Source organism: Limulus polyphemus, unplaced genomic scaffold (assembly GCF_000517525.1).
Source record: "Limulus polyphemus unplaced genomic scaffold, Limulus_polyphemus-2.1.2 Scaffold507, whole genome shotgun sequence".
Classification (NCBI taxonomy): Eukaryota; Metazoa; Arthropoda; class Merostomata; order Xiphosura; family Limulidae; genus Limulus; species Limulus polyphemus.
The window spans coordinates 311758-335795 of NW_013666117.1; the positions used below are offsets into that span (position 1 = coordinate 311758).

General features: G+C 33.1%; 1 protein-coding gene across 5 annotated transcripts in view; it reads left to right on the top strand.

The window, feature by feature from the left end:
- The window catches only part of LOC106458741 (FYVE, RhoGEF and PH domain-containing protein 1-like), a 57117-nt gene that overhangs the window by 23740 nt on the left and 9339 nt on the right, over positions 1-24038 (top strand). For 3 of the 5 annotated variants that reach the window (XR_002610418.1, XM_022385047.1, XM_022385046.1), the window contains 7 exons: positions 6463-6646; positions 9440-9702; positions 10143-10299; positions 11884-11971; positions 13244-13294; positions 14945-15003; positions 19648-19794. Coding sequence is in view for 4 of the 5 variants with exons in the window: in XM_022385047.1 (XP_022240755.1) it covers positions 6463-6646; positions 9440-9702; positions 10143-10299; positions 11884-11971; positions 13244-13294; positions 14945-15003; positions 19648-19794 (949 nt within the window). In the remaining variant the exon portion in view is untranslated. Of the gene's footprint in view, positions 1-5302; positions 5657-5697; positions 5716-6462; positions 6647-9439; positions 9703-10142; positions 10300-11883; positions 11972-13243; positions 13295-14944; positions 15004-19647; positions 19795-24038 lie in introns of those variants that run through there. The other 2 variants (XM_022385048.1, XM_013918281.2) reach the window with 2 other exon arrangements.

Here is a 24038-nt window from a genome sequence, read left to right on the forward strand (position 1 = left end):
TATCTACCACAGAGACATATATGAAGAATATCACTACCGTAAAAAGAGAAGCAATACGTATGTACGTGTGTGTGTGTGTGTGTGTGTATTCTCCATTTATTGTTTGTTTGGTTTTAGAAATTTCACGCAAACCTACTCGAGGTCTATCTACGCTAGCCTTCCCCAATTTAGAAGTAATAGGCTAGAGGGAAGGCAGATAGTCAACACCATCCACCGCCAGCATTTAGGTTACTCTTTTACCAACGAAAAGTGGGATTAATCGTCACATTATAATGTCCCCACAGCTGAAAGGGCAAGCATGTCCGGTAACGGGATTCGAACAGGCTGTCTCCACTTAAAAGATAGATATTCCTCTTTTTTACCACCACATCTAGAAATTATCCCTTTTCCATCTCCCCCAATGGCTCAGCGGCAAGTCTGGAGGCTTATAACGCTAAAGAACAGATTTCGATACCTGTGGTGGGCACAGCACAGATTGCCAATTGTGTAGCTTTGCGCTCAACTAGAAACAAATACACTTCTTCACTATACTCTGTAACTTCATTGTTAACCTACATATAAACTACAGCCAATATTTATAGTGTACTGTATACCAGTTATCTTTTTAGTTATCTTGTAGTATTCTTTGCTAAGACAGCAGCTTATTTTCAATAAACAGTGACCAACAAACTTGAATCTTATTAATTGAATAATTAAATTATGCTTATTCTCCCCATGTTTTTAACACAATCACTTGCGTGAATATTGTGAATTAACTGTTTTAACTAATTCTTCTCTACCAGAGTATTTGCTATTTACTATTTTTAACCTGAACTCCACCTTATACAGCAAATGAACTAAACACCTAGTTCAGAGACCCCTAGGATTCAGTTATAGCTGTTTTCAATTCTGAACTGCTAAACAGTAGGAAAACAGTCAGTTAGCATCACCCGCCATTACAAAGGCTTTTTTAGACTCTCTAAGCCAATTATGGATTTGTCTGTCACTTTTATTACGTGCCCATAAACTGGAAGCGCAAAGGGTATGTAGAAGCATCAAAGCTCTAGCCTCCGACCCTCTGATCCCCAGCCCGACCAAAAAAAATTATAATAAAGCTAGTAACAGTGTGTCACCTCGTAGGTTAGTTTGTGTGAAATTCTTAATCTTCTATACGTTGATTATCAAAATTGTAAACTTCTAATACTTTTAATTTATTCTTATCTAATTACGTTATGAAAACAGTTAGTTTTACAGTAAATGTTTTTATAACGCCAAATCCTCAGACAACAAACTTTGTTGCACAACGAAGTTTAGAAATAGCTTTCAGTGAAAAAGCTTTTGTAGTTGTAACTCAGTAAGCCTATTTGTAAATGTAATTAAGTACTGCAGAATAATAATATTGTCCTAACTTCAATTATAAAAGAAAATAATATGTAAAGCTGAGAGATTTTAAAGGATAAACCTTTATTCGTTTTATCCTTTTCTGTTTTTAGAAGTCTCTTGTCTTATCGGGTTTTTGTTATTGCTATATATAACTTGTTACTCCTAAAGGCCAAAAACGTCGCTATCAGTGAGGGTACCCAACAGATAACCTATGGTACATTTTTGTAACCTGCATGTTACTCCTAATTAAACCTGTTGATAAGTAACTTTAACTATTATTATTATAGAGATTCAACAGCCATCCTAGTAGAGTCTCCCGATGGGTCAACAATGTGTATATAGACTTGCAACACTAAAATTCAGGGTTCGAATTACCGCAGTGAACAAAGTGCATATAGCCCATTGTGTAGCTTTACGCTAAGAAAACAAAAATTACACAAATGCGCTGACAATGTTGTGTAGTGGTGAACACAAACACGTGTTGTCAATAACTTCTATCAGAAACTTGTTAAATTTTAACAAATGTTTATCATCATCTGATTAAGGGGTTCAGACTGCGAATTACGTCATTTCGATGTCCCACAGTAATTGTAGCAGAGCCAGCGCCAACCTTTTCCAGGTGGGAGGAGGGGACAGACAGAATACGGAGCAGCTTTGCTTCAAGATGTGTAGATCACCAGCGTGTTGAACGAGCTCGTTGGGGTGGCTAAAACAAATTTTGGAGTGGGTATAGCCCGCAAGCCGCTCTTTAGCGCCACCCCTGGATTGGGAATCACTATAAGCAGATATTTCACGATTTAAAAGCTCTTCTCCAACAGTGTATCTAAAATCATACTATGCCTTAATTTACTGTACTAACTTTTATATAAAATGATTAATTTGTTAATTGTCCAGTATAGACTGGGTCTATCCCGTATCCTAATCCCAGCGAAAGTAATAGCCATAAACTTTGATACTAGACTCAACATACGGCCAGTGGTATAAATATGGGCCAGAGTAAACCAGACGATCATTACATAAAAATTAAAAACCATCTATTGTTTTCTTTCTTCATTGTCTACTTCAATACTTATCCGATTTTGAATTTTTTTGTTGAAACATAAAGAACTAGTGTGGTTTGGTTTGAATTTTGCACAAAGCTACACGGAGGCTTTCTGCGCTAGCCGTCCCTAATTTAGCAGTGTAAGACTAGAGGGAAGGCAGTTAGTCATCACCACCCACCGCCAATTCTTGGGCTACTCTTTTACCAATGAATAGTGGGATTGACCGTCACATTATAACGTCCCCACGGCTGAAAGGGGCGAGCATGTTTGGTGGGACGGGGATTCGAACTTGCGACCCTCAGATTGCGAGTCGAGTGCCCTAACCACCCGGCAATTTATAAAGAACTAAATAATCAGGGGATGATGAGAAAACCTTGTGGAAACATTGTACATTTGCTGTTATATTAAACTTGTATTAAAGTTTTTCTTCATTACCCCATTCAAGCCATCTCCAAGCATTATTAGTTTCAAAGTGGGTTCCTCGTCATCGAATTATTTCTGTGTGTTTGCAACGACAATTATTTTTGGTATATTAGATCCAACAACATCTGCCCATTTGGATGAATACGTCATGAGTGACGGATCATGTTCCACTAATCGACCAGACAAGAGTAGCCCAAGATGTTGCAGTGGATGTTATTGACTAGCTACCTTTCCTCTAGTCTACCAATTCAAAATTAGCGCACATAGCTCTTCTGTATCTTTGAGTGAAATTCTGAAACAAAATATCAACAAAAAATGGCTGTGTTAGTTTATCTGGACAGTCACACTACCGATTCTATCTTCTAACTAGTCCAAAAGTATCACCTTGCATGGGTATGCGATATTAATATATATATATCGCAATAAATGTTTGAATAGTCATAGTTTTGAACTGTGGATTTTTCTTAGTTATTCTCCACTTGTGTTTATTGATTTGGTGTATGTTATTCAAAAAATGCGCGTTACGAGTTATCCAAATTATGCGTGTTTTTCTACAGTAAACTAAACATCAGATACCAGCGCGATTTTTGACGTTAAGCTTTATTAAATACTTTTAACATTTCTGTTGGGAATTTTATCTGATAAAATGAATAGTTCCTCCAGCTAAAGTATGTCTTCTATTTATATATATATACAATCTATAACGATGTCGAAATTAATCACTAACAATATTTCGAGCGTGGAATACTTTTATCAAGTTACAAAACGACAGGAAATATACGTAACATGATGAACGGGAAAATGTCAGTCATTAGGTAATTCCAAGGGGTCATAATCTGGTTTGTTACGCCAACATCTCTTGTTACATAATACGCACAAACATATTTGATTTACTCGTGGTTTCAACACTTGTACATAGGTGAAGTCATATCCTAATATGTGTATTGATAACTGTGATGTTTTCAGATTGAACGGAAACTTCTGCGGTCAAGTAGTCAGTGCGCAGAGCATCGGATCGAAAGATCTAATGGTTATGCTACTAAACACGATCTGCATTTTCAGCTGTGAGTGTGTTATATGTGATAGTCAATCCCGTTATTCTGTTCAACATCAGAAAAAGTTCTTGTGGTGACAGGTGCTACTGATTGATTGTTATCCCTCTGGTTAGCAGTTCTAATTTAGAGATGGCTATGACTGAACTTTTAAGTTCGTGTTAACGATGGTTCAGAGATATATACGTAAATAGATCAATTTTATCGTTTACCGTAGTATGCTAAGAAAGAGCTTGATTGAAATTCAATAACAAAAATATATAACGATTAAAAAATAATGTGTGCGAAAGAAATACAAAGTTCACAAATTCAAGTAGAAGACTATAAAGGAATAACTTATTTCCTTACTATTAAAATAATGGCAATTTTAAATGGTGCGTTGCGCAACATTCACACACACATTTTTTCGAGTTACAGGGTTACTTTAATAGTGTATTCTCCCCCCTCCCCCCCACAGTGGCTCCGCTTCAAGTATGCGGGTTTATAACGCTAAAAATTTGGTTTCTATACCCGCGGTGGGTAGAACACAGATAATCCATTGTGTAGCTTTATGCTTAACAACAAACAAAATTAGTAATACATATTTTCTACAACTTTCTTTTCACTTACCCAGTTTCCTTTAATTTATTATTTTTCAGTGTCATTTTTTTTTACAAATATATCAGTAACATTTGCGTTATAAACAAGAAAAATTTAGGATTTACTTAGAAGATTATCATTTAAAGTTATTCAAGTACGGCACGCACATACACGCAATATACTAACAAATACTGGCAAAATATTTAAAAAAATTATTAGATATTTTAATAATTTGACCTCATTTGCATTCCAATATACATATGCAGAGGATGTGAGACCTTTGAATGATCTCGGCACTTAAAGCTTGCGCATTACGTTTACCAGTTCAAACCAGTTTAATTATTTATTTTGTGCTAATGGCTCTGATTCTTGAGAAATCCTATACCCGAAAACTGATGAAGTTATTCAACATGGGACGTCATACTAGTTAATTTAAATTATGAAGTTGAGTAATTACTTTACCTTTTTAGGCTATAAGATATTCACACACTATACTTTAGCCTCTTGAATTTGACACTTCAGATTTTGGTTTGTAACATTGAGAAAGAAGCTGATTCTTTTTCCATAAAATTTTTCTGACTCTTGCAAATGTGGAACTGTTTTGTGTGTGTTTTAATGAAAAATAAAAACTCATTTCTTATCAAAGCACGAAAGTTATTGACTTAGCCAATCTACCCAAAAGGGATGAAGGTAAGAATACTTATTTCGATTTTTTTTTTTAACAAGCTCTGGGCTCATACGCATGCGCCATTTCGGACTCCTGTCACCGTTTCTATAAGCATTTTAGTGAGCGTGATAGTTTAAGTCCGTCATAAGATCGTGTATTAAAATATACATTTTTTTCAAGGCAATGCAGCACATAGGCTTGGAATTTACGATTTTGTGGAATGGTTTTCTTTCGATTATATGACACATGCTGCTAGTTGAAATGAATTTAAACTTTTGTAATGTCAGTGAGTGAAAGGATGACCTTAACACGCCGAATCAAACGGAGTTTAAATAGGTTGGAGCGCGCAAGACGTCACATTCAGTGTCCTCGAGCGCCATATTTGAAGTAAAGGCAAAATATTGCCTCGACATTTGTTAGGGAGGAAGAGGTCTAGATTAAATCTGACTCTTTCAAGTCGTCCAATACGAACAAAACACCGATTCAGACAGACGACGCTTGACATTTGTTCAACTTTGTAGCATGTACAAGTCAGTCTTCGTGAAAGTAATGAAATATATGGTGCCATCGGCCTAAAAGTTCTAACACAGTACTATATCTAATTCTAATAATGTTATAATTTATAGTTAGACCCAAGTTACTATACAGTATACTGTACACTATAAAGTACTATTACTAGATTGTACAGTAGTAGTACTAGTTATTAATAGTAATAGTATTACTAATAGTAATACTATTAGTATTTATTACTAATGTTATTACTACCACTAATAGTAATAGCCTAATTAGATCTATAATTTATAAATTGTATTAACTATAAAGGTATAATATATCCAACACTGCTGGATGCTTAAACTTTAAAGTGAAGTTAAACAGTAAAATACTAAAATTTAGAAGCATAGATATTGTGTGTAGTTTATGTCAATTTGTATGCGAGTGCTGGGTAATGCATGAAATTAGTATCACTAACTCAGTTTCTACCACCTACTAGATATTTTACTACAAGTTCATTGTATATAGTAATAAATATTATGGTAGATCTAACAGTTAAACCTAATGTTACTCTTTTTGAATGTTCTCTTTCAAGTTATATCACCCTTATATGGGATATTATCCAAGAAGACAGCATGAAAAAGATTCAAAATAAAGGTCATTTGGATCAACAAGTAGAAACTAACTTGTGAAATGTTATAAAAGGATTCTTTTCTTTGAGAAATTTTAATCATTTCTTAATGAAAAATTGACAGTACAACAAGCATACAATTACTTTCCCTTTCAAGATGCATTCTGTTTAGATACTTGCTGTGTGATAACTAATAATTCAATTTATCTTTAGGTTCAGCACAGAACATGTCATTCAGAGATATGAACAAGGTTATGACAGTATATCAGAGAGTGAAGATGAAGAAGAATCACTGGATGATGCCATCAGCACAGCAGGAGAACCCAGTGAGTGTGATGATAACAGTGTACAAGATGTGGACATTCCCAATAGCTCTGGATGTGTGCTGCCCCTTGAGGTGAATTACCATTTACCAGCAATCTGTTGTATTAATCTAACTTTGTACTTATTTACTTTTCAAACTGCAATTTTTTTTATTATATGTATTGTATTAAATACAATTATATTTTAAGCTACATTTCATAATTTTATATTAGAATGAAGCTATTCTTAATAAATAAGTTATTGAAAATAAAAATTACTTTTTCAACAACACGTTATTTTGAAAAGCTATTTTAAATCAATTTCTTACTTCACTTTTAATTTTAAATATTTTAAGATACAGAATAGTGACTTGCTTTTTAAACATTAAATGACTACTTTCTGTTTATATAAAAGCCATGATTTTATACAAGACTGCTGTATATGTGTTTTTATAGTTAAAAATGACAATATGCCTATTATGCAGAAGAATGAATTTATGCTAGCTGTTTATACAGAAAAAATGTAGCTTTTTATACATAAAAAAATCATGCTATACTAGTTATTTATTCAGAAGTATGATTTTACATTCACTGTTTATAAAGAAATACTACTTTACTAGTAGAATGTGTCAAAATTTGACAAAATATATAGTTGTATTTCACTCAATTTACATTCTTATCTAACCACACAAAATCAAATGTTTGACTACTGAGTTATGCTCTTTCTTAAAGTTTTTAAAACTAAAAACCACTTCTGGCAACATTGCTATTGTAAGTACTCACCCCAGCTTCGAAAGTTTAATTTAGTCATCCATGTTTGTGCACTTGTTAATAGAATTCTCAAAATGCAACAAACATTCAATTTTAAACAAAATTTTAGAAAATTACACACCAAATATCTTCAAAACTTAAAGATAACATGTTCAAACATCCTTATTGCACATGCTTACATTTTCTTTAAAATTTAAAAATTTAATGCATTTTATTAACATAAAATGACATAAACTATTGTACTCTGAAAACTGGCTTTTAAAAAAATCATTTTGATTTTACAGCATCACAGGAAAATTATAATTTAAAACTATTGAAGTAGAAAACATTCTTTTTTTATTTGGTTTTAACAACATATACACAAAGAAACTAACATGCATCCATAAGAGTTGCTCTTCTTAGGCCTTACACCTAAACATATACTTGTTTTTTGCATATTTCTTTTTCTCCTAATTTTTATGTTAATATTCAAAGGATAGACAGACATCTGTTTTTCCAGATCGTGTTATTCTGTTTGTTGAATGTGTCAAAATTCAACAAAATATGCAGAGTTGTGGTATTTTAAGCCACTATCTAAAATTTAGGACTATCGAATTCATTTTGGAAAAGATGTATACAGAACTTTCTTGTAAACATTTTCAATATTTGCACCTTCAGGGTCATAAATTTTTAACCAATTGAATGATGTTCCCCTAGATATAGCTACTTACAGTTGGTGGTTAGAAAAAATTGGCACATGGAAGTGCAACCCGGACAGGCAAATACTGTGTTCCTAAATTCTATCATTGTAAGATAAGATACTAACTTCTATACAAAAGAGTAACTGTACGTACTATTATGTACACAAAAACTCAACATTTAAGTTTATACAGTAGAAGACTTTGTTATTTATGCAGGAAAAGCTACTGCATTGGTTATTTATACAGAAAGATGACTGTATAAAATATGTATAAAGAAGAATTAAAGAAAGATTTACCTCACTTAATCTTTACACAAAAATATTTACCAGAAACATGACTATACTTGCTCTTTACACAGAAGAATGAGCATATTTGCTCTCTACAAAGAGCCCGGCATGGCCAGGTGGTTAGGGCGCTCGACTCGCAATACGTGGGTCGTGGGTTTGAATCCCCATCACACCAAACATGCTCGCCCTTTCAGCCATGGGGGCATTATAATGTGATGGTCAATCCCGTTATTTGTTGGTAAAAGAGTAGCCCAAGAGTTGGTGGTGGGTGGTGATGACTAGCTGCCTTCTGTCTAGTCTTACACTGCTAAATTAGGGACGGCTAGCACAGATAGCCCTCGTGCAGCTTTGCGCGAAATTAAAAAACACAAACTCTACAAAGAATAATGACTAAACTGGTTTTTCCATAGAATGATATCTTTGCTGTTTATTCAAAGTGACGCCTATACACAAATTTTATTCAGAATAATTATTATACTAGCTCTTTATAAAGAAGAGTGATTCTGTATTAGCTATTTGTACAGAAACCTTATTATGCTTACTCTTTATATAAATGTATGGTTATTTATTGTAGGAAAATAACTTTCTTACATTTTGAAAATAAATTTGGTATTTAACCCTTTATCATTTCTACCCATACATTTATGCCAATTATGGTAATGGAAAAAACTTTTCCGTGGACATTAAAGGGTTAAGGTTAGTCAAATTGTTCTTATTATCATTATCTTTTTATCATAATTTGAAAAAAGTAGTTTGAAGAAAAACTATTGTTTTTTTTTATACCTTTTTTTTCTTGTATAAAGAGCATCATACATACTATTATTATGTGCTATCAAAAGTTCTTATAATCATGTTAAGAAAGAGTAAATATAAGTTTTGCTAGATTTGTCTTGAGGCAGTGATTTTCTGGAGACATTGCCCACTATTGTATAAAATTTTCTTTTTGTTAGCATAATTACTGTATGAAAACTTTGAGGTTTTAAGTTAATGTAAGTTTTCCATAACTAAAAGTATTTATAAATATATAAACAAGTCAGCTTTGAAAAACAGTTAAGGTCAGACATTCGTTTCCTTGTAGAAGTTTCTTTAATGTAATATTCTAAATAAAGTGATACTAAAAGCTTTAATTAGATTACTGCCATTTCACTAGTATGGCCTTAAAAGGGAGAAGATGGAAAAGATACAGCAAACTCTTCACAGGATTGCCATGGAACTGATGACAACTGAGAGAACTTATGTGTCAATTTTGCACTTGCTGGATCAGGTCTTTGCATTTCGTGTTGACCAAGAGAATCGAGCTCACTCAATGTTTCCACAAGAGGTTGTTACACAGATGTTTTCAAACCTTAAGTCACTTTACAAACTCCATCACGACTTCCTACTTCCACAGCTAGAGGAAAGGCTTGAGAATTGGTAAAGTTATTTCAAAACGTTTAGATATCTTGAATGTTTTCAAACTCTCAGTTTTGAAAGTTTAATGATTTTGTTTTAAAAACAAGTTTGTTGCATTTATTTATTTTTTCCATTAATAGAATATTGTATAACTTTTTGTCTCATCATTAAGCTTAACTGGTGTTCTGATACTGAGTGAAAAACTTACTGGGCAGTGACGAAATATCTGAAATGCTGTTTTTTACACACACTAATTTCAAGCCATAATGAACAAATCAAAATCACAAGTTCTGTTATTTTAAAAAAACTTTACTAATCCTTTTAGATTAGGAATAGAACAGTTGAAAACAAAGAATTTTTGAAATATTTTTGTAATTTTAACTAATATCACTAAGATATGTATTACTTTCACAAAAATGACATTGGTGAGATAATTCAACTTTAGTAAACTGTTGTTTCAGGGAAACTGAGAGCAAAATAGGAGATATCATGAAGAATTTTGCTCCTTTCTTGAAGATGTACACAGAATTTGTGAAAAATTATGACAACTCAATGAACCTGATCAATTTATGGTGCAACAAACATCCTCGTTTTGCACAGATAATGGATGATATCCACGTAAGTACTGACATTGGAGAACTGAAGATTCAAAACTCGGTGTAATACTAAAAATCCATTAGAAATATTGCATAATAATCATTTATCACACCCCTAAAGAAATATTACTTGAATTACTATATTATTTATAAACAATAGAAAACCAAAGTTTTAATCTATCAAATGATATATTATATTACACTGTTTTGTGTAAAGAAAATTGTGTATGTCATTTATAGTTCAAACTTTATTCCCACAAGAAACACTTTGACAAGCTTAGCATAATTTTTAATAGCTCTTATCAATTAGAAAGCCAGAAAAATTATTATAGTTATAGGATATTGTCTGCTTTTTATGTTTCGTTATTCTGTGTTTCTAGATGCATTACTTAGTGTAATAGTACCATTTGTATGAAAAATATGTGGTTAAGTTTCATCTACAGTTGACAGTAAAAAAAAAAGAGAAGAAAAAGACCCAGGTAAGTATTATACTTCTTGCTTTTGATATGTGTATTCTTTATTTGTTATTATAAAAGTAACTAAAGTTTAAAAATTAGAAACTTTTTAGGTAAGATAAAGAAAAAAAATAATAATGAATTTTTCATGAGGTATGCTCACAAGCAGGTTGCCAGTAGGTCCTGCATTATGTAATTTGATAGGATAACATGAGCTACACATTGGCTGAATGATTTACAACTTGTGTGGAGGGATTATTAGTTGTACAAGGTTCAAAGGCAATAAAACAATAAAATGTAAGTAGACACAGATGTATATTATTAGTAGTTCATGCTATTTAAGATAAACAAGTCTAGTTTCCTGTTACAAATTGAAGTCATTCTAAAAAGAAAAAAGGGTAATTTAGATTAATTTCTTTGTTTTTTTTTATGATGGTTATGAGGTCAGTCAATTTGACCAACTCTTTTTAGAGTTAGGGTAGAGAAAGTAACAGATAATCTCTAAAATTTTACTGAAAAAGGTTTGAAATTTATTTAGGAAATTTTAGAGATTATGCAAATGAAAATCACTTTTCACTTGGATCAGTGAACACTTTGACTCCATATGTTCATGGGATAATTTTTAGTAAAAATACTTCCTTAAAAATTCTGATTGTGTATAAAAGACTTGTAATTCTTACTGAAAGCTTACAAAATTTTGTGAAGATACACAAAACATGTTAAATGTTATAGTATGGAAACTAACGGTCAATTTGTGGTCAAGATTTAGGTCAAATCGACCAAGCTTCTAGCGAGAGAGTTGAGCTATGGGAGTATTATAATATGATGTTGAATCCCATTTCTCATTCTTAAGGACCAACCTAAGATTTAGCAGACAGTAGTATTCACTAGTTGCCTTCCCTCGAGGCTGTCACTTCAAAATTAGGGATGGCTAGTGCAGATAGCTCTTGAATAACTTTGTGTTAAGTTTAATGAAATAATTATTTAAAAGCTTAGTTAAGATAAGAAATACATTTTTTTTGCATTATTATATACTCTGAAGAGTAAACAGTTGAATTGACATTGTGTATATTCATGAAAAAATATATAGACAATTTTGTTCATAATAGAAATACAAATCTATACAATTCAATGATTTATTTGAATGACAGAAGATGAAAGAATGTGGTAACCTAACCTTACAACATCACTTGCTAACTCCAGTCCAGAGGGTTCCCAGGTACCAGTTGCTGTTAAAAGGTAAGAATCAAGAGAGTGTAATTTATTGATTTCATTTCAGTGTAATATAAGACCAGTTTTATTCCTTTCAAGGATAAAGTTTAGGCAGTTTCGTGATTGAGTTGTTACTGTCTCAAAACTTTAATTGTTGCAGTGGAACATGGTAGATTTTGTCATACTAGCATATATAGTTTTGTATGCCTCATTATTTTGTTGTTGTTAGCAGCTATTGGATAAGCTTCAAAAAAGGACTAAGGAAACGATGACAGAACATAAGCATAATTAGTTTGCATTTGTTTTCGAATTTGGACTTTTATAGCATCCAGTAGCTTGTGATGTTGGATACGTATTATTGCCTACACGTGAAAGCTTATAAGAGTACTTGTATTTCCTGTAAGTTATTTGGATCTTGCTACCAAACAAGTGGTGTTTTTATATATTTTCTAAATAATATCATATTCCATTTTATTAATAGTTTTGTTACACATTGTTTATAATAACTTTTGCATACTTTTTTTAATTAATATTAAACTTGTGAAGATTATTTTGCATTGTTAGTTTAATACAAGGACATAGGATTAACCTGGTTGAATCTCGTATTAAAATTGCAGCTGAAAATAACATTAACAGCAAAGGTAACCAACTGGTGATTTTGTTCCCCTTATCACTATGGATTTAATTTTCTGGTGTATTGATTAATGACATTTGATATTTCTATCCAGTATAATATTGTCTTTATTAATATATGTTACTTTTTAAATTTTAGTCTTGTTCTATATAATTATTTCAGTTTTGATCAGAAGTTCTTAATAATAATTTGAACTCGTAATCCAAACAGCAATATTGATTTGTAATATTTAGTAAAAGTTTTAGTTTTGCTATATTTTTTGTTTTTCCTGAAAACCAAAATTTGGCTCAAAAGATATTTTAGAAATTGATTTGATTTACAAGTTTAATATTTAGCATTGATGTTTCTGGAGTGTAAATATACATGGAAAAGCCTTATTCATTGTTAGAATTAATACAAGTTTTGACAAGACATAATATCTATCAGTCACTGGATGTACACATCAAAAGAAGGTGCAAGCTATGTCTAAATTTGTTTGATTTTGTTTCCATGGCTCATTACTGTGGAACTTGTTCCCATTAACATTTAGAATTTGGACATTAAATAACTCTACAGTATAAAGTTTATCCAGTTCTTATAGAGGCTCTTAGGTTTTAAAACATTATAGACATAATTCACTTCATTTCACTTTTGATTTATATGTGTTACACTTCAATTAATTTCAGACTATTTAAAGAAACTACCAGAAGACTCAGCAGATAGAGCTGATACAGAAAGTAAGTTTATATGATAGTAACAAAAATGTGCATGTACGTATACAAAATATATTTGGAATTTTGATTGGATCTTTATTACAATATTCTTGAATATGTACCTTTTAACATTATATTATTTTTATTGTTCTTTTGTATTAATTATTCATCACTATTTTCTTTCATATTTCAATTTTTGTTCTGCCTTAAGTGATATGAAAGTATTCCAGTTTCTCTCAAAAAGTAAAACAAATGCATAAATTATTGAAATAAATATTCTTCTGGAATAAGTATGATAATTATAACTATGAAAATTTTTTTTTATATGTTGTATTTATCATATTTATGTTGTTTGCTTTCTTTATGCGTGTGTATCAAAAATATGCATTTCAGTAAAGTGATTGTTTAGAATATAATCTTGATTTTAAATAGTTATTACAGAATTGTTCAAAAACAAGACAATTGTACGTTTCACAAATACATCGTTTATTCACGACGGTGGTTTTGACCACGGTTTACTGGCGAAACCATGGTCGTCAATAAATGATGTATTTGTGAAATGTACAATTGTCTAGTTTTTCCTCAATTCTGTAATTATAGAGTTTCACCAAGTACTGATGGTTTCAAATATGAATTATATTAAATGTTTATGTTAAACCTCATTGTAAGTATTTTAACATTCAGAGATGTAACAAATGAGGTTTACTAAATGATGTAATTGCACTAATGCTAAAATCAGTGTTCCTATGTCAAAACAAGAAACAGAAGTGGTAGGAAACTTAACAGATACAGGTGTAAAAAAAAAAAAAAAATACTAGACATATAACACTTTATTACTTTGTTAATTGACATTCTGAAGTACTACTGTATGCACTTAACATTTTGTTTCATGAGTTGAACTTTTTTGCTCAGTATTCTAGTGACAATTTTATTTTCAGTGTCATATCAGGTTGGTTGAGAAATATTTCTATTATGTGAAATTATATGCCCTTACTAATGAATATAGTACCATGTATTAATATTAAGTCACCATTTTTAGTCAAATGGTGAGCACATCAGGTGCTTAATATGTACTCCATCTGTATTAATAGATGCATTAGTATAAATAGGATTTGCTACACACTCAACAAAAAGGAATGTTGACTGATAGAAGGTTAATTGAATGGTAAATGTAAGTCACAAAATCGGTTAAAATGTTTCATCATTGATTTAATGACATGTTAATTGTACACTAGAAAAATATTGGATCTGTGCACAGCCTTATTTTGAAGATATTATACAAAACTGGATAATGTAGTACCCCTGTTTTTAGTGTAACCTTGGAACCCATTCCCTTCCTATTGTAAATTTCTACTTTCTAGCTATAATGCTTCACCTTATTTATTTCAAATTCCTGTTTATTACCACTGTATACTTATTCTGGTGGTATGACAAGTTTCACTTTATATTACCAATGCATTTGTTTTTAGTTCATAGAAAAGCTACTGATATTACCAGCATTCTATTAGTGAGAATTATCATATAAGAATATGTTTTAATCATCTTATCAACAGAACGTCTACAATTATCAGAAATTAAAACATTGAAATTGTATACAGTCACGCATACATTTAGCTGTTTTAAAAATTTAATATAACCTGTTAAATGTACTCTTACAATATTTATACCTTTTAGAAGCTCTTGAGCTGGTGTCTACAGCTGCTACACATGCAAATGATGCTATGAAGAAAATTGTAAGTAGACATGTTTTAAAAAAATGATTGTGTACCTTTCGTTATTTCCCAAAGTTTTATTTAACATTGCTCTAAGTAAACTATAGAATTGTTTTTTCTGTGAATTTATTTTTCAGAATTTATTAACAAGTTTGAAGATTTTAAAAAGATGTTAAACATTTCTAACCTTATTCCTTTGAGTATATTTTAGGATTATGATAAGTTCAGTTTAAGTTTAAAGAAAATAGCCAGGTTTATGTTACTATTTCTTAATCCACTAAAACCATTTTTTAAATTTTGATTTAGTTATGCCATATATTGTTTTAAATGAGTAGGTACTAGAGCTGAAAACTTGATACAATAGCTATTATTCTTGGTTGAAAGCAAGAAGAAAGAATACTTCATATCTATCTGAATGTTAATCATTTAAGACAAAGTTGAATGTAACAGTACACAAAGACCATTTATCTAAAGAAGGTATTCACAAAATGAAATTATAAGCTTTCACATCCATATACCTATCCAACAAAAACTTCAAAGCATCTAAACTAGCAGCATGTACAACAGAATTAAATAAGCTATTTTACAAATTAATAATTTTAACATATGGTCCAGACCCGCATAGCAGTCAACCCTTAATTACAACCATTTTGGCTCAGTCCCAAATATTTCCTTCTGTCATGATATAAAAGACTGTTTGGTATAGATATTAGTGATTATTTATTTTTGTGAGTGAATGTTTTATTATTGTTTAGTTTTTTGTTATAATAACAGTTAAAAGCAGACGAATGTAGGAAGTTTTGACAATAATTCATTGACGTCGAGAATATAGAAGGTGGACAGACGAGTAAGTGATGGGACAAGTGGGAAGCAGCAAACGGACAGAAGCAGACAGATAATAGGGAAAGAGAAAAAAGTTGGTGTGAAGTTAAATACTGTAGAAGTGATATGTCTAATGATTGATATAGGCCTAATGTTTAATATGTTAGTGAAACTAACAGTAGAAAAGAAGATAAGAAGAATAATTATATTCCGTGAAAGCATGGTTCTAAAGTAATTGAATCAGCCTGAGTGTACTTTGACAAAAGGAACAGAGGATCTTCAAAAGAAAGATCAAACAATTATGGTAACTGGTGCCACAATTGTAAGTGAATCACAGTGCAATAGAAATAAAGATAGTTCGTCATGTCATCTGAAATTCTAAAGTAATTGAATAGGCCTAAGTGGATATTTGACAGAAAGAGAGAACTACATATATAGTATTTATATGTCCATAATATCTATAGTGTTGAAGAATTTATTGTACATACGTTAACTTGTTTGAATATATATATTATTTTGAAAACAAGTGAAGTGCGAGCTTTTTATTCATCATTGAATTTATCACTTACAAGTCACAGACACTTACTGTAGAAGAATTCTAAGCCAAACAACAACATAGTATATATTTATACTATTAAGAAATATAGCTAAAAGCCTTTGACAATAGGCGAAGAACAGATTTTTAAATTCTGACGATTGGCAACCACAGCCAGGATTATACAATGGTGAACAAGTAGGCCTACCAATATACACACAACTATAGTAGTAATGAAAATTGTGTAGAGATTAATTTAAAATTACGCTATATAACCATGTCAACAGATTTTGGTAAATGGGTAGAAAGAGGATCTCAACTTGGGTTAAAAGACGGTGAACCACGAGAGTTTGTTAAACAAGAACTGGAAAGAGAATAACAGCAACAGAAGAGACAAATTGAGAAAGAAGAAAAAGATAGAAAAATAGAAATAGAAAAAATTAGAATATAAATTGAGGAAAAAGAGAGAGAGGAGAGACTAGAAATAGAGATAATAAGAGCACAAATTGAGATAGCAAAACTCACCCAACCAAGAGAAGAACCCAAGAATGATAATGGAGTCAAGGCTAGCTGACCCAAGCTGCCCAAGTTTGATGAACATAAAGATGACATGGATGCTTTCCTGGAGAGATATGAAAGATTTGCCCAAAGTCACAACTGGGTCAAAGGTGACTGGGCAGTCTGTCTCAGCCCACTTCTCATAGGAAAAGGTCTACAAGTATATACAGGCATGACATCAAAAGATGCCATTGATTATGACAAATTAAAAGTAGCTTTACTGAAATGATATAAACTTACTGAAGAAGGTTTTCTTCGGAAGTTCAGAGGAGTTGAACCAGACACTGGAGAAACTGTATTTCAGTTTGTGACACTGTCACGTCCTCGGCAATATTTCACCAGATGGATTGACATGGTCATGTGTGAAAACAGTTTTGAGGGACTGACAGACCTATTAGTAAATGACCAGTTCATGACCACATGTTCAACTGACATGTCACTGTTTCTAAAAGAGAGAGCACCAAAAGATTTAGATAAGATGATCTAGCTGGCAGAACAGTATATAGAAGCCCATGGAGGTAGTGTAACTGGCAAGTCCAAGATAATCCAGTTAAATTTGAAACCAGTAATGGCTGACCAGAAGCAGGAGTGTACCAAAGGTGACAGAAGGGAGAAGAGATGTTATGTTTGTTATAAAATGGGGCACATTGCAAAAGAGTGCAAGTCCATTACCAGCAAACAACAGGAGAAACCTCAAAATAAAACATCCCCTATTAAGTGCACTTGTATTGCAGTCAACTTGGCTTGTGGTCTCTTTAAACTCAGTATTGTGACCACTACCGTAAAATCACCCAGGTCTTGTTTACATTACAGCAGCAGGCAGGAATGGTTGGCATGTAAACAGTTGGTTGATCACAGATTTATTTAAAAAAATGATAATTTTACCCATCCAAACAAATGACTGGAATTTGAAAAGTTTGGTTCTCAAGAGTGTGATGTCTACTGTTTCATGACATTTAAGTTGTTGAGTCATTAGGCTGACAACTTTGATTGCAATTGAAAAAGGCAGGAAAGTGTGTGCTAAATTCTAGTGTAATAATTTATTAAATTTTTGCGTATTCAATGATATGAAAAAGCCTTCTCTCAATTGAAATCATTGTGTTTAGACTGACAATCCAGTTCAGACTAATGATCCCCCACTTCTGCTCTCCCACTGATACCTTAATTAATGAATGCTAGCAACTACAAATCATGTGATGGCCACTTCTTGTCATTTCCACATCTAATATTGATGGAAAGGGCAGAAAATTGTTGTTTCATGATTTGAGTATTATTACTGCCAGGTGTCACCACATATGCACATAAACAACAGTATCATGCCTTGGCCTCTGATACTGTGTGGTGCAAGGAAAATTCATGAAGCCTATTGTTTTCCTACATTTTGCATTTATCTGTTAATTAAAAATACAGTATAGAATTTAATTTCTTAGACAAGAAATGCAAAAATATGTAAAGATATTATTACAACATTCTGTATCAAACAGGAACATAGAAAGGTGAGTATTATGGTTGAGTTATTCCAGAGTTGACCTCATACAGTGACACCTGGTAATATAGTCACCCCGCTATGCAGCCATTAATTACTTAGACCCACAGCTGACTGGATAAATGGGGCTGGACTGTACAATGAATTTTGCCCAGGTTTCCAAATCTTTTGACCTGGCATACCCTAATGGTTAATATGTCAGTCTGTGGATCAAATGATCTATTGTTCAGTCCACAATATGCTGTTGATCCAATATTGTTGGTTGAATATTGAGAAATACAATTTCATGCTTTTAGGACAGTATTTTCCAAACCTTTTTTATTATTATTATACTAATGACACCCTAACCCACTCACCTTGATTTGTACAACACTCCTTCTGCCACATGCAATATTTTTTTTGTAGATTTTTTTTTTTTATTGTTTTTAATTATTCTTCCTTTGGTGAAACTCTCATGACACCCCTAACAACTTGCTGTGATACACAGGTTGGAAACCACTACCTTAGGATAAAGAAACAAGAAAATATTTGTCTGTTATGTGAGAAGAATTTTAGTGTTATAGAACCAAAAACATGTTAATGTGCTTACTGAGAAAATGGTGATATCTAACAGTGCCTATTAGAGATAGCTGAATACTAGGATTTATCTATAAAAAAAATTTGAATTAAATGAGTAAAAATATTATTATTATTACTGTACAGAAACTCTAGATAGAACTTTTTTTTTAAATACTTTGCTTAGTTTTTATTTACTTATGTAGGAAGGATGCTGATTTCCTAAGAAGAGGGCCTACTAAATTGACAGCTGGTTTAAAATAATTTAGTTCTGAGCATTTGTTTCTAAACTGTCAAAAACTAAATGTGACATGATTGAAGTTTTTAGAATTGCAAGAGTCTTAGACAGACTACATTTTAAAAAGTCTTTCTGGTCTGATAAGCTTAAACTGATGCCTTGTATCTTAGAGGTGTGAAGTATAAGTTTTGTTCTTCAGCATAATTTGTTTTCTCTGTTAAGATAGAATGTGGCTTATGCAGTTGATTTCTTTCTGATGTACTGGGTGCTATATTGTTAATTATTTTAAAGTTTTGTTAAACATATTATGTAAGAGGTTACAAGTTTATGAGTTGGTGCTTATTTTCAGATTTTGGAGGGGTTTATCTTTGGTTCCCATTAAAATTTTCACTTTGCTTATTTCAGTGTTCCTGTATTCTTAATTGATTAATAAAAACATTTTTGCCTTATTAAAATTTTGTAATATTTCAGGATAAATTTAAAAAATTACTGGAGGTTCAAGAAATGATAAGTGGTGTTGTAGATCTTGTTAGTCCTACTCGAGAACTTCTGAAGGAGGGAAAAATTATCAAGATTTCAGCTCGAAGTGGTGATCATCAAGAGCGTCATTTATTTCTGGTAAGCATCTGAAATTCACCTGACTGAATAAAGCATTAATAAAGGAGACTCTGCACTATCTAATGTTCTAACATACTGTGATGAACTTTAAAGTGTTTAATCATACACTTCAGACTACGTTACTCACTTCTTCACAGAACTAATAACTAGTGCCTCAACCCAACTGCCAAATGTTTTTGCACATATGCCACTGTCCTAAGAGCTCTCACTCCTACATGTAATAATGTAAACTGCACTAATATATAATGCAACTGGTGTTAGACTATAGTTTTTAATCCATAGGAGAGCAGTACCTCATCCTTGTGTGGTACTCCCCTTGTGCACTGCATAAACCAAAAGCCCATTCTTTTACTTGATACTACACTGTTTAGACTTGTTTTCTTAGGCCTTTTTTTAAATAAAAGATCTTTTTTTGCTGCACCTAATTTTTAATTTAAAATAATTTCAGTTACAGCATCTAATAAGAATTATCTTTCTTGTATTAAATTGTTTCCTTACATAACTAAATCACAAGAATTGGGAAAATGTTTAACAGATTTGGATATGGTTTCCTTGAAAAGACTGTTGCCCTTTGTCATTTTTGTCCAAAAAAAACGAAAGCCCCCCCCCCTCCAAAAAAAAGAAAACACATGAAAAAAGAAAATAATAATAATAATTTCAATTAATTCAGATTTCTTAGTCTTATTGAATGTGAGTTCTCATATCAATGTTTCTGATGCCTCCTAAAGACCAGACACTTCTTAGTAGGAGTTTTATTATTCGACCTTAGTAGCTTCTGCTGAGTGAACATTGTTTCCACAGCCTACCCTTGCTTCTGGTTCTTCTAATCCTGACAAGAATTGGGTAACACCACTTTTGTCCTTTGCCATTCTGACCACTCAAGTGTATGACATTTTGTTCTTTTACTCTAGTTGTTTTTGCTGGTTTGTGGGTGAGCTTATTGTATGTCAGTTGATTTTGGATTGATGCAGGTTCTTTCCTTCCTCAGCTTTGTGTTGACTCTCACTTACTACATCCTTTGACTTTGGAACTCATCTGTGATTTATGGTTGGGATTCCTCTTTCATAGAGCTCCCATCCCTTGCACATCTTCTTCTACTTTAGAGAACATCTTCTCCTACTTTGCTTCTCCATCCCTCTCAATCTGTTTGTCTTCTTCTTTTGCTTGCTCAACTTCTTAGCTTTCTGTCCTCTTTACTCTTTCTTTCTGAAGCTCTGCATGTGACTACCAACAGCTTCATTGAAGGAGTTTGCACCTACCTGTTCTCCATGGTGCCTCAATTTCTTTTTCATCTGTTGCCCAGTTATTTTGATTTCTTAGTTTCTGGAAGTTGCCTGGTCAGAATGCCTTACATTCTTAAGTTAAGATTCCTTCAGTCTTATTTCAATGAACTTTATTTGGCACCCTTCATTCTAGATGTTTTTTGGGAGAGTTCCTCATCCTGGTGCAGCTAATCACTTGTTTCTGCTCACTCTGGTCCCCAGTTATTTAGGTCCAGGGGAAGGGGAACCCAACAGGTTTTTCATTCTTGTGAGATTTGTTGGGTCCACCCTCCCCTTATTCTGCTTCTCATGTTACCCATTCATGGCCTCCTCATAACAGGCCAGCCATGAAATGGCTCAGTATAACTTGTTTCTGGAGTCATTCCCAGGATCTGGTTCTTTGAGAGCTCAGGTCTTACATTTTGTACACCTAAGGACTCACTTTGCAGAAGATTCTTGGCTCACACAGGTGTCTTCTCAGGAGCTTTATATGTCTTTCAGCAATTAAGCTTTGTTTTGTTTTCAACTAAGTCCTGAAGGAATTCACATGGAGGATGTACTCATTGGGTCTGGATTTCTACAGTAATAATAAACATTTGGATCCTCCTAGCCAGTCTTCATTACACCTCTGATACAAGTAGTTTCTGGTTTCCAAGGCTCTCACGTCTCCCATTCTTCCTATGCAAGAGGTTCTGTCTCTTTCAGGGACTATAGCCTTTCCAGAGTCCCTTATCTTTTTTAATTTTCCCGTCTGCATCCCCTTCAGTGGCCTTTGGCAGATCAGTGAAATATATCCAGTGACCCACTGACATCTTTCATTTTCTCTCCTGTATCTCTGTACCTCTTGCTGTTATAGTTGCTCTATTAGTCCAGTATGACCCTGGGCATTCCTCTTTTCTCAGACTTGCATCTGTTAACGAATACCTCTGAGTAGCGTGTGATTCTGGACATCTTCACTATTACCAATGTTTGGTGTCCATAGGAATGGCTTTTACAAGTAATTTTCGTCTAGATGTTAGTAATTTAATTGTTTTTGCCACAGTTTTCTGTCTTGTCTTCTGGACATCTTATCATTATCCATTCAAATAACTCCACCATCATTTCTTGTATCAGTTCACAGTGACATACTTGCTCTCAGTACCTCTTTTTAGCTCAAGCCTACTATATCTGGCTGAGAGCCTGACATGGCCTAGGAGCTTTAACCAGAACCTTTTCACAAAGTGGTCCTTCCATCCTCTGATGTTTCAGTGGATTTCTCCCACTTTGAAGTCCTCTTATCAATGGCTTTGTGACTCCCTTCAAAACGATCTTTTACCCTTTTGGTCACCAGTTCCAGAATATGAAGCCTTAGTGGTGATACTTTGAGTCATGATTGGTCCATTCTCTTTCTGTATGCCTACATTTGACATTTTCTTTGAAGCATTCCTTGCTGGGTTATTTTCATTGTCCCCATTGGATAGCTCAATTGTGGTTTCTGTTCATTTGTCTGTGGTGATCCAGGAGACTACCTGTTCCATTTTGGAGATTCTTTTACATCAACCTTGGAAATCCATCTTTCATCATGATATGTCATACCCTAATTTTCACATGTGGCTTTTGTCTCTTCTGTTGCAAGGCATAAAAATTTTTTCTTACAGAATAGCTTGTTTTCTTGCTTTCTTTTTTTTTTCATTCATCTTTTCTTGAGATTTATCAGCACAAGTTAAAAGTTTATCAAAGCTACTCCATCTGATATTCCCTCCCAAGTCATCTGACTGTTCATTTTATCACTTCATTCAATACATAGCCTTTCAAAAGCAGAATATTCATTTCTGTGATTGCCAGATACAGAGCAACAGTGTCAACAACCATCTGTCTTTTTCCTTAGCCATTCTATTCTTTTTCCAGATCTTGCATATCTCTTCCAAGCCTTTCTAATCAGTCCCTCATCCATTTTCTCTTTCATACTGAAACCTTTGTTTAGTTCTGAAGGCTTTCACAAGCCCTACACCTTTTGCCACCTTTAGAAGTATTTTCTTCTCCTTCTCACTTGTGGGAGATGTTTCCATGACATTTTTGCCTTGGACATCTCCCATCCTTTTTTTCACATGGACAGTTGATTTTCATTCCAGACTGTTCATTGCTCTCCAAGAATTTGACTGCCCACTAAGGTGATTGGATGTTTTCTCCACTCATCCTCCCTTCAACTTTCTCTCTATACTATTTTTAAGAATAGAGAATAAAAATAGAATGGTTAGAAATCCACTCAACTGGACAGGTCCTGCTGTCCCTATTAGTGGTAAATGATTGCACAGTCTCTCAGTAAAGACCTTAGGCATCTTCTCCATCAGAAGTAGGGCAAGGGTATCAACCTGGAAGAGGAGTATGGACCCCCACCACCACCAACACTAAGAGCCAGATTATTCCCAGTGGTTGTGACCAACCAAATGGGTTTTGAGTTCTCTTTGGGATGCAGATGTGGGATGATTCAACATTGAATCTGAATATTTTTGTAAGTATTTCTTTCATACTGTACATCTTTGCATCTTAACCTCTGTGGTCTGCTGACCCCCTGTTATAGCAGAAGGTTCTTTTCACAGAACTTCTCTGAACAACCACTAGTATTGGGCAAAGAGTATTCCTTGCTTGAGATGGATCCGATCTCTCGCCAAGTACTGCTCTCACTAGCTCCCCCTCCAATGGGAGACACAATGTATGAGTTTTCCATCTCAGTTGCTGGTGTCTCAAAAAAGAATCAGAAAGGGATTATTAAATTTTATAGAAGAGAATACTCTCGTGAAAAATGTTTCACATATATATATATATATATATATATACACACACACACACACACACACACACACACACACACACACACACACACACACACACACACACACACACACTACTAGTTCGTACGTTCGTTTTCGTTTTTACGTTTTTACTTTAGTTATTAAGTTAGTTTAGTTCGTTAGTTAGTCGTCCTACGTACCGTACCTTACT